Genomic DNA, 14,806 nt, shown 5'->3' with positions numbered 1-14,806 from the left:
TGGTTTTATTATTAACAACACTGCCCAGGAAAATCTATTAAAAATAGCCCTTGTACCTAATGACTTGTGCAAGTTGAATGTTAAGTTTGGGGTGCCACTGATTCATAAGACTGTGAGATTGTTGCAGACATCTGAAGCTCACTCTGTTCACTGCAGTCCTGTGCATACCTTGCTTCACACATAGTGGTCAGTCAAGAGGTCACAGCTTCCAGCAGGATTGTTTTGGCCATACACAACTGATGTAGCAAAACCCTGGAACCTGACCACTGAGATTATTGTATCTTCTAGTCTTGTTGTTTTCTGTTCTCTTTTCATCCACCCTCAATGTACGTTTTGAAGACTGACAGGTCTCAAGGGGAACCTGCTGTACAATCTCTGCCCTATTACGTGTTTCTAAATTGGTCGTTAGAATTTGTGTGTGTGCATCTTGTTTTTTCTTGCAGTTTATGTAGCCTACTTGGACCATGTTCTGTGAATAAAATAGGAAATTTATAATGTGAGAAAATTAGTATAGCTTACTCGATTTTAATCATAAAACCTGATTCATTGGTTAATTAATTACACGGCAGATTCCTGAACCCTAATATAGAAAGTGTTCTAGTTTCGTGATTTACTAAGTTTCTAATTGCTGACAATAAAGTAAGATAGATATTCCAGATCTCATTTAAGGAAAGAATATTTGTTATGTTTTGTGTTTGATTTAATAAGAATAATATGTTTTGCCCTGAGACCAACTTACTAAGTTTTATAAATTACAGGTTTTTACATCCACATCAACGCCAAGTGTGTTTCCTAACCACATTCAAACTGCAGCACCAGTGCAGCAGTGTTTCATAAACACTTCAGCGGGTAATGTGCTTCAACCAAGGACAAGCAGTATTAATACTCTTCACAATGGACCCAGCTCTACACAAAAGGTAATTGCAGAAGCAATGTGAAGTGGCAGGGCCCCATATTTTATTTTTCAACTGTACAATTAAATATTTGACCTGCTGAGTTCCTCCAGCATGTTTGTGTGTTACCGCACTAACCCCACAAATCCATAGATTCTTTAATATCTGTAGATCTGTTTTGAAAATACTTGGTGAAAATATTTGCTGCATTTCCTCATTGGAGCAATGGATTTGTTTGCTGCAATGTACTAAATTAGTTTTCACGTAAGGACAGGATAATATCCTTCGTGTTAATCTTTTAAAAACGTGAACGGTCTAAATACCAAAAAATCCAGCGTCTTAGATATTTATATGAAAACCTCCTGATCTTCTGTTAGCTTTAGGCAAATTCATTAGTGGGCTGCCTCCATTTTCTTTCTGGCTTTGGGGCTGCAATCTTATCTATAGTTTGCTTTGAAAATCACAGTTCCATTATGTTTGGATTTATCACTGTAGTTTGCTTTATCATAGCTGTGTATTTTTTTTAAAAAAAGCTTAAATTCTGAAGTTACCAATTGTTATAGATTTGCACTATATTTTGAAAGCTTTAAAGGAAATTAAGTTACTGAATGTTTAGTTGCTCATTATTACTAAACAGAAAAGATGTTCCACAAATTATGCTTAAGGAAAGCTTGGATAATCGTGCACCCTCAGGACTTTGCTGGTATGGACTTTTGAATAGTATTCTTAATACACCATCACACTTTGAATTCACTTTTTGCAGATGTTACACAATAGTGTAATAAATTTTCCAGTTAGCCAGGGCAAGAAACAAAACCCAGTGAGTTTAAAAGGTCCAATAAATGTAAAAGGAGTGCGGGAACAGGATCCCAATGAATTTTAAAGAATACAGAAAACATCACCCAGTGAGTTTAAATGAAGCCTGTGAATCAGAGCCCTCATGTGTTTAAGGGAAGCATAGGCCAGTGCAGAACCATCAGGATTTCCAAACAATAGGATAGTTTATTATTGCAGTTTTACTTTGAATAATTAGAATGTGGACTGTATTTTTTACAATGCATTTTATTCATCTCCAGCTTTGAGGCCCTAATTCCATTCAGCCACCCATGTTGGGCTGACCAGATCATTTACATATCTGACACCAGACCCCCAAAACAGACATTCTATTTAAAGCCCTGTTATGACAAGAGGTTATGAAGTGGAAAGCTTCAAGGATGATCTTGCAGTCTCCTTGAAAGACTGATCTGCGGGACTTGTGTCTCATGATCATTCAAAAGGGCATTCATTACGAGCCCACAGCTGCCCATCACTGGGCTGGAGGGGTGCACTTGCACTGGAGAGACTGCCTAAGAAGATAATGTATATATTACATTTACCTATTGTGAAATACAGTAAATCCCTAATGGGAATGAATAATGTTAATGTTCAGTTTATAACAGATCATTACATTTCCACACAGTGCACTGATTGGTAAATGAGACAACATTTCTGTAAGGTAAGATTTTTTTCCTAAACAATCTACTCCTAAATGTAATAACCTATATTCTTTTAATATTTCCACAGTCTGGACGATCTACTTCCCCTTCTCGGTCCCAGCAACCATTTCCAATCCTCTCCCCGGTCTTTAGTAACTCTGTTTCAAAGACAAAAGATCCTCCTCGATATGAGGAGGCAATCAAGCAGACTCGCAATCTGAAACAGCAGGAGGTAAGAAGATTCCTATAATCAATAATGTGACATTAAGTATTGGGGTTGATACTGCTGTTAAAACAGTGCTTTGAGGGATAGAAGAGAGATACAGCTAGTCTTTTGAAGAAAGCAACAGATTTACAGCTGGTTTATTTAAGTGGTGCTGTGTAGACCAGATTAATTTGGATTGAAACCAAACAAAGCCAAAGTTTTTGAAAATAAGGCTAGTGTGTACCGGGCAGAGGAAGCTGCCCTCATGCCTCTACCTCTTAGCATGAGGAGCACCCATTATTGAGCCTTTGGCCTCTTAGGTGAGATAGGAGAGCCAGGAACAGCAAGTGATATTCCCTGAACAGCTCATCAGGTTTGAAGGAAAAAGCAAATTTGGAACTCATCAGAAAATTCATCATACTGAGTGCAGTTAACACGAGTTGGACTTGTGGGTAGAGACAAAATCCTTCTAAGTATTTAAGAAACAGTTGGATGTTGTGCTGAGGAAGGCAAGAGTTTGCCAGATGAATGATCTAAGAGGGCACAGAGGGTTCTCTTCATCTTTATCGGGATTGTAATGTTGACTTGCAAGTTTTATTGCTGCCTTCTAACCATACCTCATCTCAAACTACTTTGCACCAACATATGAGCAATAATCCAAGTGAGAGTAAACTAATGATGCAGTTTTGTGTTTTTTAAGGTGTTCAATGCACACAGTCAGCAGATGGATGACCTTTTTGATATCCTAATTGAAAGTGGAGGTAATGTGGATTAAAAATATTGGCATCAGGATCTGACTAATGCATTGGTAGCATGTGAGAGTATGTGGGAGATAACCAGACAAATGTTAAATTACTTATCTGAATATGGTCTTCCTCGTTCTTTAAATAGATATTGCACTATATACTGAACTTGTATCCAGTCAATTCAACTTAACCTGACTGGGATTTAACTGAATAGATGATTCCATAATTTGTTTCACAATTAGACATAACAGTGGTTACACCCAAAAGGATTAAAGGATGCTAGTTATATAAACGATGGGGAAAAAAATAGCACGACATTTGACAGGCTAAGATATTTATAAAAGCATGGTGCTTCAAACCCTTACGATGTTGCAAGTAGACTACTCCAGCACTTGCGTCATAAAGCTGTCGACATGGACAGCCGCTTCAATTATGATTCATGTCATCATTATAATCTCATTCAAGAGCATGGTCCTCATTTAAATTCATGACATTATTATGATTTTCTTGTTCTCATTTTCACAAATTATAGTGTGAAAGTTAGAGCAATCATTTATAGATTGGGGAAGATGCAATGAAAGGATATTGTGCTATCTTTCTCAGTGGTTGCTTCTAAAGATTTTTTTTCTTTTTCTGGTGTTTTACAAGTTGCTATTTTGCCAAATTCAAACAACTATGGAAAATGTACTAATGGAAACGTCTATTACTGAGAGCATGCACTATAGTCACTCAAATGACATAAGCATACATCTTCAATTTAGTTATTTCTCAATTACCTTAAACAGTAGAAGCAATAGAAATGTTTTTCTTTCATCCTGATGATACTAACTTTACCATCTTTTGTTGTGTAACAGAGATTTCACCAATTATCAAGGAAGAATCATTGCCTGCTACTAAGATGAGAGCTGTTGTAGCCAATATCTCCTCCTTGCCTGTAAACTCAGCATTGTCTCGACCACCACCAAGAATTCAGATGGGTCCTCTTCCATTGTCACTGGAATCAACAAATAATCTCGCTATTAGTTCAGAAAATCAACTGGAGGCCTTTCTGGATGGTACATTGTCATCTGGTGAGAATGCTCCTCAAATGACAGTCGACCAAGAGAGCTCAGACTCCCTTTCTTTAATGGAGGATCTTCAGAATGACCTAATGAATACATCCAGCATTCTGGATCAGCAGCATTCTGTGATGGACCCCTGTGATATGCACTTCCCTGCAGAAAATTCTTGCCTGAACTTGGACCTCCCGGACACTAATTTGGACAATATGGATTGGCTGGATCTGACAATGCCGGGTTCAACTACGGGACACACTCCTGTTAACAGTGCTGCTCCTAGTGTGTTTTCCACTGATTTTCTGGATGGTCATGATCTTCAGCTACATTGGGAGTGATATAACCAGGCTTTCAGTGGCACTCAAGCAAAAAGAGTGTTTTCTTAGTGTTATGTGTCAATCATCTAGCAATGGTTAGTACTCTTGAAGTAGTAACAAAACAAGCCAAGATGAGATTATCCAGTCTGGTCCACTTGATTGTTGCCAGAAAGAAGAATGGGTAGTGAAAGAAATGATAATTCGTGGCAAGCTGACAATCTGATGGTCTGGCCCTATTAAGACTTCTTACTTTTATGTCACATTTATTCCGGTGTCAGTGGTTAATAATTACTGTTCCATTGCAATTGGAAAGAATTTCTTCTTCACGCAAGTCAGCTTTTCTGTGGGTAGCCTGAACCAAAATGCATGGTATTGTGGAGTTTATTACACTGGCTGGTTCAGTGAATTCTTATCAGTCTGAGTGAAATGTTTCATTCTTTTGAAGCCAGACATGTTTTTGAACTAATTAACCTTTTACTACTTTGTACATTTTGTTTCAATGCTCTTTCTGTAATATGTTCATCATTTTATTGCATGAAGGAGATATGATTGCCCAAAGCTTAGGGCAAAACCATGAAGTTTATAATGACCAGGGAGACTAAAACTATGGTATCTTGAGAGTTTAGGTGTAGTTTTTGGGTCAGTGATAGTTCTGCAAATTCTGTGAATATCATTTGTCAGAGGCTCTTATGTTTTAATTCAAGCAGATAACTCTTCAGTGACATTTAGAATCTGTACATTTAGAACTAATTAATGTGGTTTCAGTTTTCTACAAGTCAATATGTCAACTTTCATTTCAAGCATTAAAGATAAAATGATCAAAAGGAGTTATTTTAATGCCAAACACTTTCCCACATTTTCTAAAGTTTGGGTCTATTGAACCCAGTACAAGGATTCAGCAATATTTACATCCTTAACCTGTATTATTTTTTTTAAAACACATTATACTGACCCCACTAGGTCTTCAATGGAGGCCATACCAAACAAAAACTATGAAATAATGTATTAGTGCTAACTTAATACATGCTTGCATATTTACCATCTTCTTGGAAAAAAAATTGGAAGACCCTTATTTTTAATATAGGTATGAGGGATTAAAATGCCTCGTTATTGGCGTATGATATCCCCCTTATTGGGGATGTGGCTCTGTTCGCTTCCCAGAAAAACAGGATTTGCCAAACACTTGATGAATGAAAACAATTATAATGTTGTAATGCAATGTAATATTTTGAACTGTTGTGTGTCCTTAAAGGAATTGATGTTCACTAATTAGCCAAAGGGTTTTTAAATATAGAAGGTACAGATTTTATAAATCAAAGAAAAACAGTTTTTAAAATTAAAGCAGGGTTAACAGTTTTGAGAAGGAAATGATATTTTCTATATTTTAAAGTGAATTAAATTAAAAATTTATAAATAGAAAAGTAAATACCTTTACCAGGAGAGAGATCTATCATGCCCTTCAAAAAATTTTCAGATGAATCATTTAGCAGATTGTGAACTGTTAATTTATGTCATGTGGTTCAAATCATGCCTTTAGTAATGGTGTGTTTCAGATGGCTAAATATTAGAGAAAGGAACGTAGGATTGTTTTGTCTTCTGCAATGTGCTGCAAAGGACAGTTTTAAAAAGTCACTTAGAGTTTGAATGTACTGTATGTGTTGTTTAAAGTACTTAGCCATAATGATTCCCACAGTGAGTCTGTTTATTCTTGTTGTATTGGGATTATCTTTACATGGCATTGTTGATTAAGCCCATTGTTTAGATTTATGACTACATTTACAACAAGTTAAACAAAAAGCACAGTATCTATTGAAAGCCAAAAGTTTCAATGCCATAGAATGTTTTGTAAAAGCAACACTAATTATATAATCAGTTTTTCTGTATATTTTTGCATACCACTGAAATTTGAGGTTAGTAGTGTGAAAAATATCAGTGTTCCAGAAATATGAACTACTCTTAAACTGGACTCGAAGTATTGCCTATTCCCATGCACGTGACCTCTCATAAGAAACCTGCTCCCATGTATCTGCCAATGTTGCACTTAACCAGCCATTAGAAAATAGAAGTTCAGGTAACTGAATCTGCCAGATTCCTTGCCCATATTTTTTTTTTTAAAAAAAGCACCTTGTAATAATGGCACAACCTATATTTGAAATTAGCGTCCAAGGTACAAATTGACATTGCATCACAGGCATAGTGGATTGAAACCCCAATATGCTGCTTTGAATACACCATCACACACACTTAATGGAAGTATCCTCAGTAAAAGTATGATCTATATCAGCCAAAGAAGAGCGTATACTAGTATTACAAAAAGGTAGAGCATAAGATCTAATAAATAGACACCATGTTTGGACAGATAACATAGGTCATTGGTCTTGATTACATCTGTTAATTACAAATATACCTTTAAATTTTTTGTCTAAACCGCTGTCCTTTTAGATGTTAAAGGAAATATGAAGGGTTGTTTATATTTTTGTGACAGAATATACTTTCAAATTGTTGATGGATTAATTCCCTAAATGCGGTTTCATTATAAAGACCATACAAGACTAATTATTTATAAATTCTCAACCACGATTGACTTCCTGATTTAGAAGGGCTACAGTGTCCAATTATTTCAGAAAAAGAATGCAGGACTGCAATCCAGCCATGTCATGCCACATTTTACCCAATCATGAATCCAAACAGCAGCAGCCTGGTATAATTCCAGATGCTAATTGTTAGAACATTACAGCGCCGTACAGGCCCTTTGGCTCACGATGTTGTGCCAACATTTTATCCTGTCCAAGATCTAACTCACCCTTCCCTCCCACATAGCCCTCCATTTTTCTATCATTCATGTGGCTATCTAAGAGTCTCTTAAATGTCCCTAATGTATCTGCCTCCACACCTCTGCTAGCAGTGTATTCCATGCACCCACCACTCTGTAAAAACAAAACCTATACCTTCCTCCGGTCACCTTAAAATTATGCCCCCTTGCGTTAGCCATTTTTACCCTGGGCAAAAGTCTCTGACTGTCCACTCGATCTATCACCTTGTACACCTCTATCATTCTCCTCCTCTCCAAAGAGAAAAACCTTAAGCTTACTCAACCTCATAAGACATGCTCTCTAATCCAGGCAGCACCCTGGTAAATCTCCTCTGCACCCTCTCTAAAGCTTCCCCATCCTTCCTATAATGAGGCAACCAGAACTGAACTGAATACTCCAAGTGTGGTCTGACCAGAGTTTTATAGAGCTGCAACATTACCTCATGTCTCTGGAACTTAATACCCCGACTCTTGAAGACCAACATACGATATACTTTGATTATTGTGGATATGTTAGCTTTTTCTGTTTAACCATGCTGAAATAAAAATTTGCCAGTTTGAAATCAGATTGAGGAGTTGTAACTATGATTAAAAAAAAACAATTTTCTGTATGTTTAAGTGTAAACATACTGAAATATGATTCTGTACATTGATGACTTTGGGAATATTATGGGGCTGGCTAAAACAAAAAATACTAACCTATGATCCTTTAAGTTAAACTACAAATAGCTTTGATAATCAAGCAGTTACCAAAGAGAAAACAATGCATTTTTATCCCTTAAAGAGGTTTTAAGTGCAACTCCATAAGAATATTAGACATCCCTCATAGCAATTCTTTACATAGCCATACTTTGTTAGCATCTCAATTTAGTTTGAAATTGGTAAATTTCCAAAATTGAAAACTTGTACATTTTAGTACTAGATATTTGATATAGCCTTTGGAGGTCCAGAAAAATTAAATCTATGTGTGTTTTCTATATCAAACCATGATGCCTTTTTCAGTACTGTTTGCACCCATGTGAAATTCCATATCATGTTCAAATACCATATGTTTTGCACATTTGTATATAAGTGATGCATATTTTTATATGTGTAGTACATTTATCAACAAGAGCTTTGTAAATATTAGCAGTGTTGTAGTTACTGATGATATGTATCAGCAATTTTGCATTACTGCTGTGTTTCAATAAAATGTTACTGTCCTGTGACTTGCTATGCAGTTTGTTTATTAAATGGGGCATGGTAAAATTTAAAATGTTTGATACACAAATGTCATATGCTGTTCCTGCAGCACTGATCAACATTTTATGTTCAGGTGTGTACCAAATGGCCTATTGTATACACATGACAAATTATGCCCTCGGGCTACAAATGGGGCCACCTGTGATCTGAACTGGATATTATATCTTCCCCATACACCTGTTCAATCTATCAATAGGGGAACTAAAAATTGTAGTGAGGACAGATCCAAATTGCTAAACTGCATTTTTTTAAAAAAAAAGCTGGGAACAAATGACATACAGGGTAACATTTTTAAGTTTCCTACCTTCAAATTTCTCCTAGTGAATAAACAATGCTTCATCAGCCCATTTCGCTGTCACTTCCTGGTTGGCCTTTCACCCTGCCTGGATCAAAACTCAGAATGACTCGGGTTCAAGCTTTCTCCATGAAACCAGACTTGGGCAGTGAGTTGTGAAGTCTGCAAGAGTCTGTACAGCCATAACATCGGGTGGGGGGTGGGGGCGGGGGGCGGTGTGGGGGTGTGCAGTTTTGGACATCCTTTTGCTTTTTTTATACATCAAAAAATTGTCGTGTGTATCCTTACAGTTCAAAATGGATGACTTTTTCCTCAGCTGTCTTGAAGTTCATCTGCCACTGTTTTTCCCAATGTTCTTCATGTTCTGGTCCCCATTGTATACCACTTATTTCTGTATCATTATCCAATTTGAAATAAATGTTATAGAGTGCCAAATAATCATATAATTAAAATCTGTAGAGTTAAGGTCCCTCTATGGATACTTAAGGGACTACTAACATGCTTCTCACCAAGCACTCCCAGCAGCTTCCTTTTTTGAGCACATACACATTATTCTTGCTCTCTTCTACCATCTAACTTAAACTACACAGACCAATCTCTCGTGGGTACGCTAACCAAAAATGAACAATATAGGCTAATCACACTTTCCAGTCTTGTGGATCATGGCTTTGTAATCATGTAGGTACCTTTAGGAGTTCCAGACTCCTAATTCCTATCTGGGATTTATTAAAAAAAAAGTGCCCTCAACTACCCTCTAATCCTTAATTAAATCTTCCTTGGTCTCATTTGTCCCAGAGAAAACAACTCCACTCTAGCTAGATTCTCCTGGTAACATCCTTGTAAACCTCCTCTGCACCCTCTCCCACACTTGCCAAATCTCCAGAACGCAATCACCAAGTAGTTTCTACTTGCTGCCAATTTCACTAACAGTTTCATGCAGAGACTTTAGAACCAAGGAAATCAGTCTTTGTCTGAATCCTAATCATTTTCCACTTGTGATGTTTTGAACAATTCAATAATTACATTTGACATAAAAGCATGTTAAACCACTCCCCTCATGGTAGAATGGACATCAACTCCTGCAATTGTAGAAGGCACCCTTATAATTGTCTTCCCCCCCCCACCCACCCCAACGTTGACCATTATTTATTTTTAATTATTATAATATTAGGTACTTCTGTCAAAATAAATAAGCAAGGTAACAGACAACCTTCATTCAATATACTTTCCTGGCATATTTCATTCATCTAATATTAAATATTCACAATTTACCAAATGGACCAGAGAAAAAGATTACTACTTTTAACCAAGCGGTAAACCTTATTATCTAGAAATTGTAATGCATAGCACCAGTTTTTGCTTTAAACATGCAAAGCCTACAGAACATCCATTTTGTGCACAATTTAACTCATTTGCAACCATTTTGGTGGAAGTTCTGCCCAGGGGTTATTACCCCTAGGCACATCTGGTCATGATTCACAATAACACAGCTGTTATTCTTCTAGCATCATTGATGATTTTCAATTCTACTGTATTAACGTTAATTGGATCTAAAACTTGCGGCCCATGGGCCTTTATTACAAATTTTAAGTTAACAAAGAAATAGCAAGTCAGCAGGCAGACTGGAACATTGATGTTTTGCTCTCTGCATGTGCCTGACTGGGTCATAGCTGGGTTTCACAGTACTTAATGAATGTAATCATAGCACACATACATGCTGTGATCTTTGTAGGTTTAAAAGCCCTTGCTTGGCAGTGTGGGACACCATTGGTGCCAATGGTCACCAGTGGGTGGAATGGCATTAGGACCATAAGACGTATAGCCTGCAGCTCACCCTCACCCCCACATTGTCATGGCAACCTTTTCCTACAACTACTCTGGGTATTATGAAAATCTTCTTTAAGGTTCGCCATAATTTCCAGCCATTGTACCAGCAATGATGCAGCAACTGTGGTGTCTGCAGGCAGCTGCTTATGGGAATCAGTCAAGTTACATTTTAATGCAGCAAATCAGTAGTAAGGAAAGCGAATGCTATGTTGGCATTCATTTCGAGAGGTATAGTGTATAAAAATAAGGAAGTGTTGATGAGACTCTACTGGGGCACTAGTGAGGCCTCATTTGGAATACTGTGTACAGTTTTGGACCCCATATCTTAGGAAGGATGTGTTGATGTTGGAGAGGGTTCAGAGGAGATTTTCGAGGATGATTCCTGGAATGAAAGGGCTAACATATGATGAGCGTTTGTCGGCTCTTGGACTGTACTCACTGGAGTACAGAAGAATGAGAGGGGACCTCATAGAAACATTTAAAATGTTGAAAGGACTGGACAGAGAAGATGTGGCCAAGCTGTTTCCCTTGGTGGGTGAATCCAGGACCAGAGGGCACAATCTTAGGATCAGAGGGTACAGGTTTAAAACAGAGATGAGGAGAAGTTTCTTTGGCCAGAGTGTAGTGGATTTATGGAATTCCTTGCCATGTACAGCAGTGGAGGCCAGATCATTGGAGGCGTTTAAGGAGGAGATAGATAGATATCTAATTAGTCAAGGTACCAAGGGATATGGGGATAAGGCCAGAAATTGGGGTTGGAATAGTTTTTTTCCCCTCATGGAGCAGACTCCCCCCCCCCCCCCATTTCTCATTTCTTTTTTTCCTTTTTCCCTTTTCTTTGGAGCAGACTCGATGGGCCGAATGGCCTACTTCTGCTCCCTTGTCTTGTGAAATATGCTAACAATTTTATTTAGAAACACTGAATTTAAACAGTTTTATAATTTTTAATCTGCAAGTCCCCCAATTTAGTCAGATTAGTACACCAAAGGTGAAATCCAATTTATAGTCACAGATTTCCCTTTTTTTTGTGATTTTCTTTAAAACATTGTTTCTCTCATGCCCCCTTCCATTGTTTCTACCTAATTTCTTACATTTTTCTTTATACACATTTAAACATATTACAATCTAGGCATTTCTACTTCTGGACTTTTTTTGACAGATTCGGTGCCACGTAGGAAACAAAATTTTAAAAAAGATTTTGATCCAATAGAAGGTTCAGGTAGCCAAGTATCCATCAGTTGAAAGAAAAACCCAAGATGCAAACATGAACATAACCTGGCAAATGAAAATAATTTACTCACCTCTTATTTCGCTGAAGGCATTGAACGAGATGACAACAAAAACTCCGTGTGCCATTGCACCAAACTGTCCCCATTGCAGTACAGTAGTAGGGTAGAGGTACATTTCACACAACAGCCGACTTGGACTGTCGTTGAATATGCCAGATTTACATTACGTGGTAATTGCGGGTATCCTTTGAAAGCAAGCAATGCATCCGCCTCTCAGATGACCAAATCCCCAGGAATCGTACAGCACCTTGGCAGGTATAGGCAACTAAGGTGCATTGGTTGTTGATTCAGTTATGTCTTTCTTCATACAACTTCACTAGTGGCACAGTATGTGCAATTGTGTGACTTTCAATGGAATTAATCAGACAGTTGCATGCCTTCTGTGCCTTCTCAGACTTCTGTTTTAGCTTTCTCTCAGAAGGAAATTTTCACCTACAATAACTGGTTAGCAGCTCAGTCTTGTCTTTGCAGGGATGTTGATACCTGAGACCAGAGACAACTGCACCCTAATCAATATTATTGCAAATCTTTCTTTAACCTTTCTGGCACCCCATCCCAGAGATTTTCATTTAAACAAACTAATGGTTAACTAAAATGTTGATTTACATCTATGCCATAGAGATAAATGGGGTTTATCTAATGGCCCTTACTGAGATATAGCTGCCTGGTAACCAAGGTTGGCAATTAGGTACTCTGTATACTTCACTGTAATTAATAAAGCAAATTGAAAAAGAGGGGTATCTGTGATTTAAAGATTGGCAATAAAGGCAGGAGGGAGCAACAAATCTTAATCCAGAAATTCTGAATCTAGAATTGGTTTGGGTAGAGCCAAGAAACAAAACAAGGTAGGAAACACTGCTGAGGATAGTTAGTAGATAGGTAACATGCCTTATAAAAATGTGTTGAACTGAATAATAATTAAAAAAACAAAATCAAGAGAAGTGAAAAACAAGGATAACATTACAGTCCTCAGGGATTTTAATTTTTATAGATATTGAGCAATTCAAATTGGCAAAAATGGTTTGGAGGAGTAATTTCATAGAATACACTGGAGCCTTTTTCTTGGAAAAAAACCAACTTTGAAGAATTATCAAGGGATCAAACCATCTTAGGTCTGTGTCTTGAGGCAGGGTTAAATTGTTAACTATGCTCTGGGAAGTGATCCGACTATGATGTATTTTATCACCGCATTAGTTTCAGATGTGTTAACTTTGAAAGCAGGGTCTTGAATTTTAACAAAGCAAATTACAGGAACCAGATTGCTGAGGTAAATCGCAAGTTTTTAAACTCATTTCCAATGTTGTCAAAATAATTAGTAATCAGAGTAAGCTACAAAGAAAGAACAAACTATTACAGGTATGCAAAAAGGAACAGATTAATAAAAGTAATTAAGCCACATTTAAGGTACAAGAGGTTATACTGAAGCATAAGAAAATGACAGATGTTAAAAGCATATTTCATATTTCTTCACAGTTAAAAAAAAACACCATAAAGGGGAAAATCAAAGGTCTGATCACCTCAATGAACTTTAATAGAACTGAAACAAATCCTCTAGACCTGATGGTCTACTACATAGTGCGTTAAGACATGACAGCAGAGGTAGTGGATGTGAAGTTATTTGGCTATTTCCCAATGGTCAAAATTCCTTATTTTCTGGAATAGTACTACAGGAATTGGAAGGTACTAAAATAACTTTCCTATTCAAGAGAAATAGAGAACAGGGAACCACAGACCAGTTTGCCTGACATCAATCATAGAGGAAATGAAAGAATCTATTACCAAGGAAGTGGTAACATGACAATTGGAAAATCATATGATTAGGTTTTAGAGAAGGGAAATCTCATTTGCAAAATTGATTTTTGTTTCCAAGATGTAATAGCAAGAGGGAACCAATGGGGATGTAGATTTGGACTTACAAAAAGACATTCGACAAATTACTACACAAGACGTTACACAAGACCAAGATGTGTGGATTTGTTCTTTTTAAAGCAAGGTTTGAGGATTGGTTAATGGACAGAAAACAGTAGGAACAGGCAGGTTATTTTTTGGAAGGGCAGATTGTAACTAGTGAATTACTAATTGATCTTAGTTACTTACAATCAATATCAAAGATTCAGATGAAAGGATTTGCTAAAAATCAAAGTTAGATGGGGAAGTAACTGACAGGCGTATAAAGGGGCCATTATAGGCTATGGTCCTTTTAAGGAAGTGGCAGGTGGAGTAATAATATGGGGCAAAATGTGAAGAGATCTACCTGATAGGAGAAAAAGATAAATCAGCATATTTTTAAACACGATGACTAGCAAATGCTGTTATTCACAGCAATCATGGGATAGAGAAATAAAGGTAGCATAAAACATGTTAGGTTTTTATTGCAAGGGGATTGGAGGATAAATGTAGAGCAATCTGCAGTAATTTTTAAAGGGCTTCAGCAAGACCTCACTTGCAATGTGATGTGGAGTTTTGGTGTTCTTATCCATTGAAGGATATACTTGCCTTATAGGTGGTGCAAAGACGATTCTGGAGATGAGAGGCATCTCATGTCAAGAACTTGAACAGAATGAACTTACATTCTCTGAGATTTACAAGAATATGAATTAATTGTATTGAAGCGTACAAATTCTTGAGATAACCAATTTGATTCACTTGC

The 14,806-nt window shown here is 37.1% G+C and overlaps 1 protein-coding gene across 1 annotated transcript in view; it reads left to right on the top strand.

The window, feature by feature from the left end:
* Positions 1 to 8,690, top strand: part of mrtfba (myocardin related transcription factor Ba) — a 176,106-nt gene extending 167,416 nt beyond the window's left edge. The window contains 4 exon segments of the mRNA XM_052021269.1: positions 759 to 917; positions 2,457 to 2,600; positions 3,274 to 3,334; positions 4,174 to 8,690. Coding sequence (XP_051877229.1) covers positions 759 to 917; positions 2,457 to 2,600; positions 3,274 to 3,334; positions 4,174 to 4,712 — 903 coding nt within the window. The 3' untranslated portion in view covers positions 4,713 to 8,690.
* The last annotated feature ends 6,116 nt before the right edge of the window (positions 8,691 to 14,806 follow it).

This window comes from Pristis pectinata, chromosome 8 (genome assembly GCF_009764475.1).
Source record: "Pristis pectinata isolate sPriPec2 chromosome 8, sPriPec2.1.pri, whole genome shotgun sequence".
Taxonomy (NCBI): Eukaryota; Metazoa; Chordata; class Chondrichthyes; order Rhinopristiformes; family Pristidae; genus Pristis; species Pristis pectinata.
Note: the sequence above shows the minus strand (reverse complement) of the source record. Positions and strands in the feature narration are given on the sequence as shown.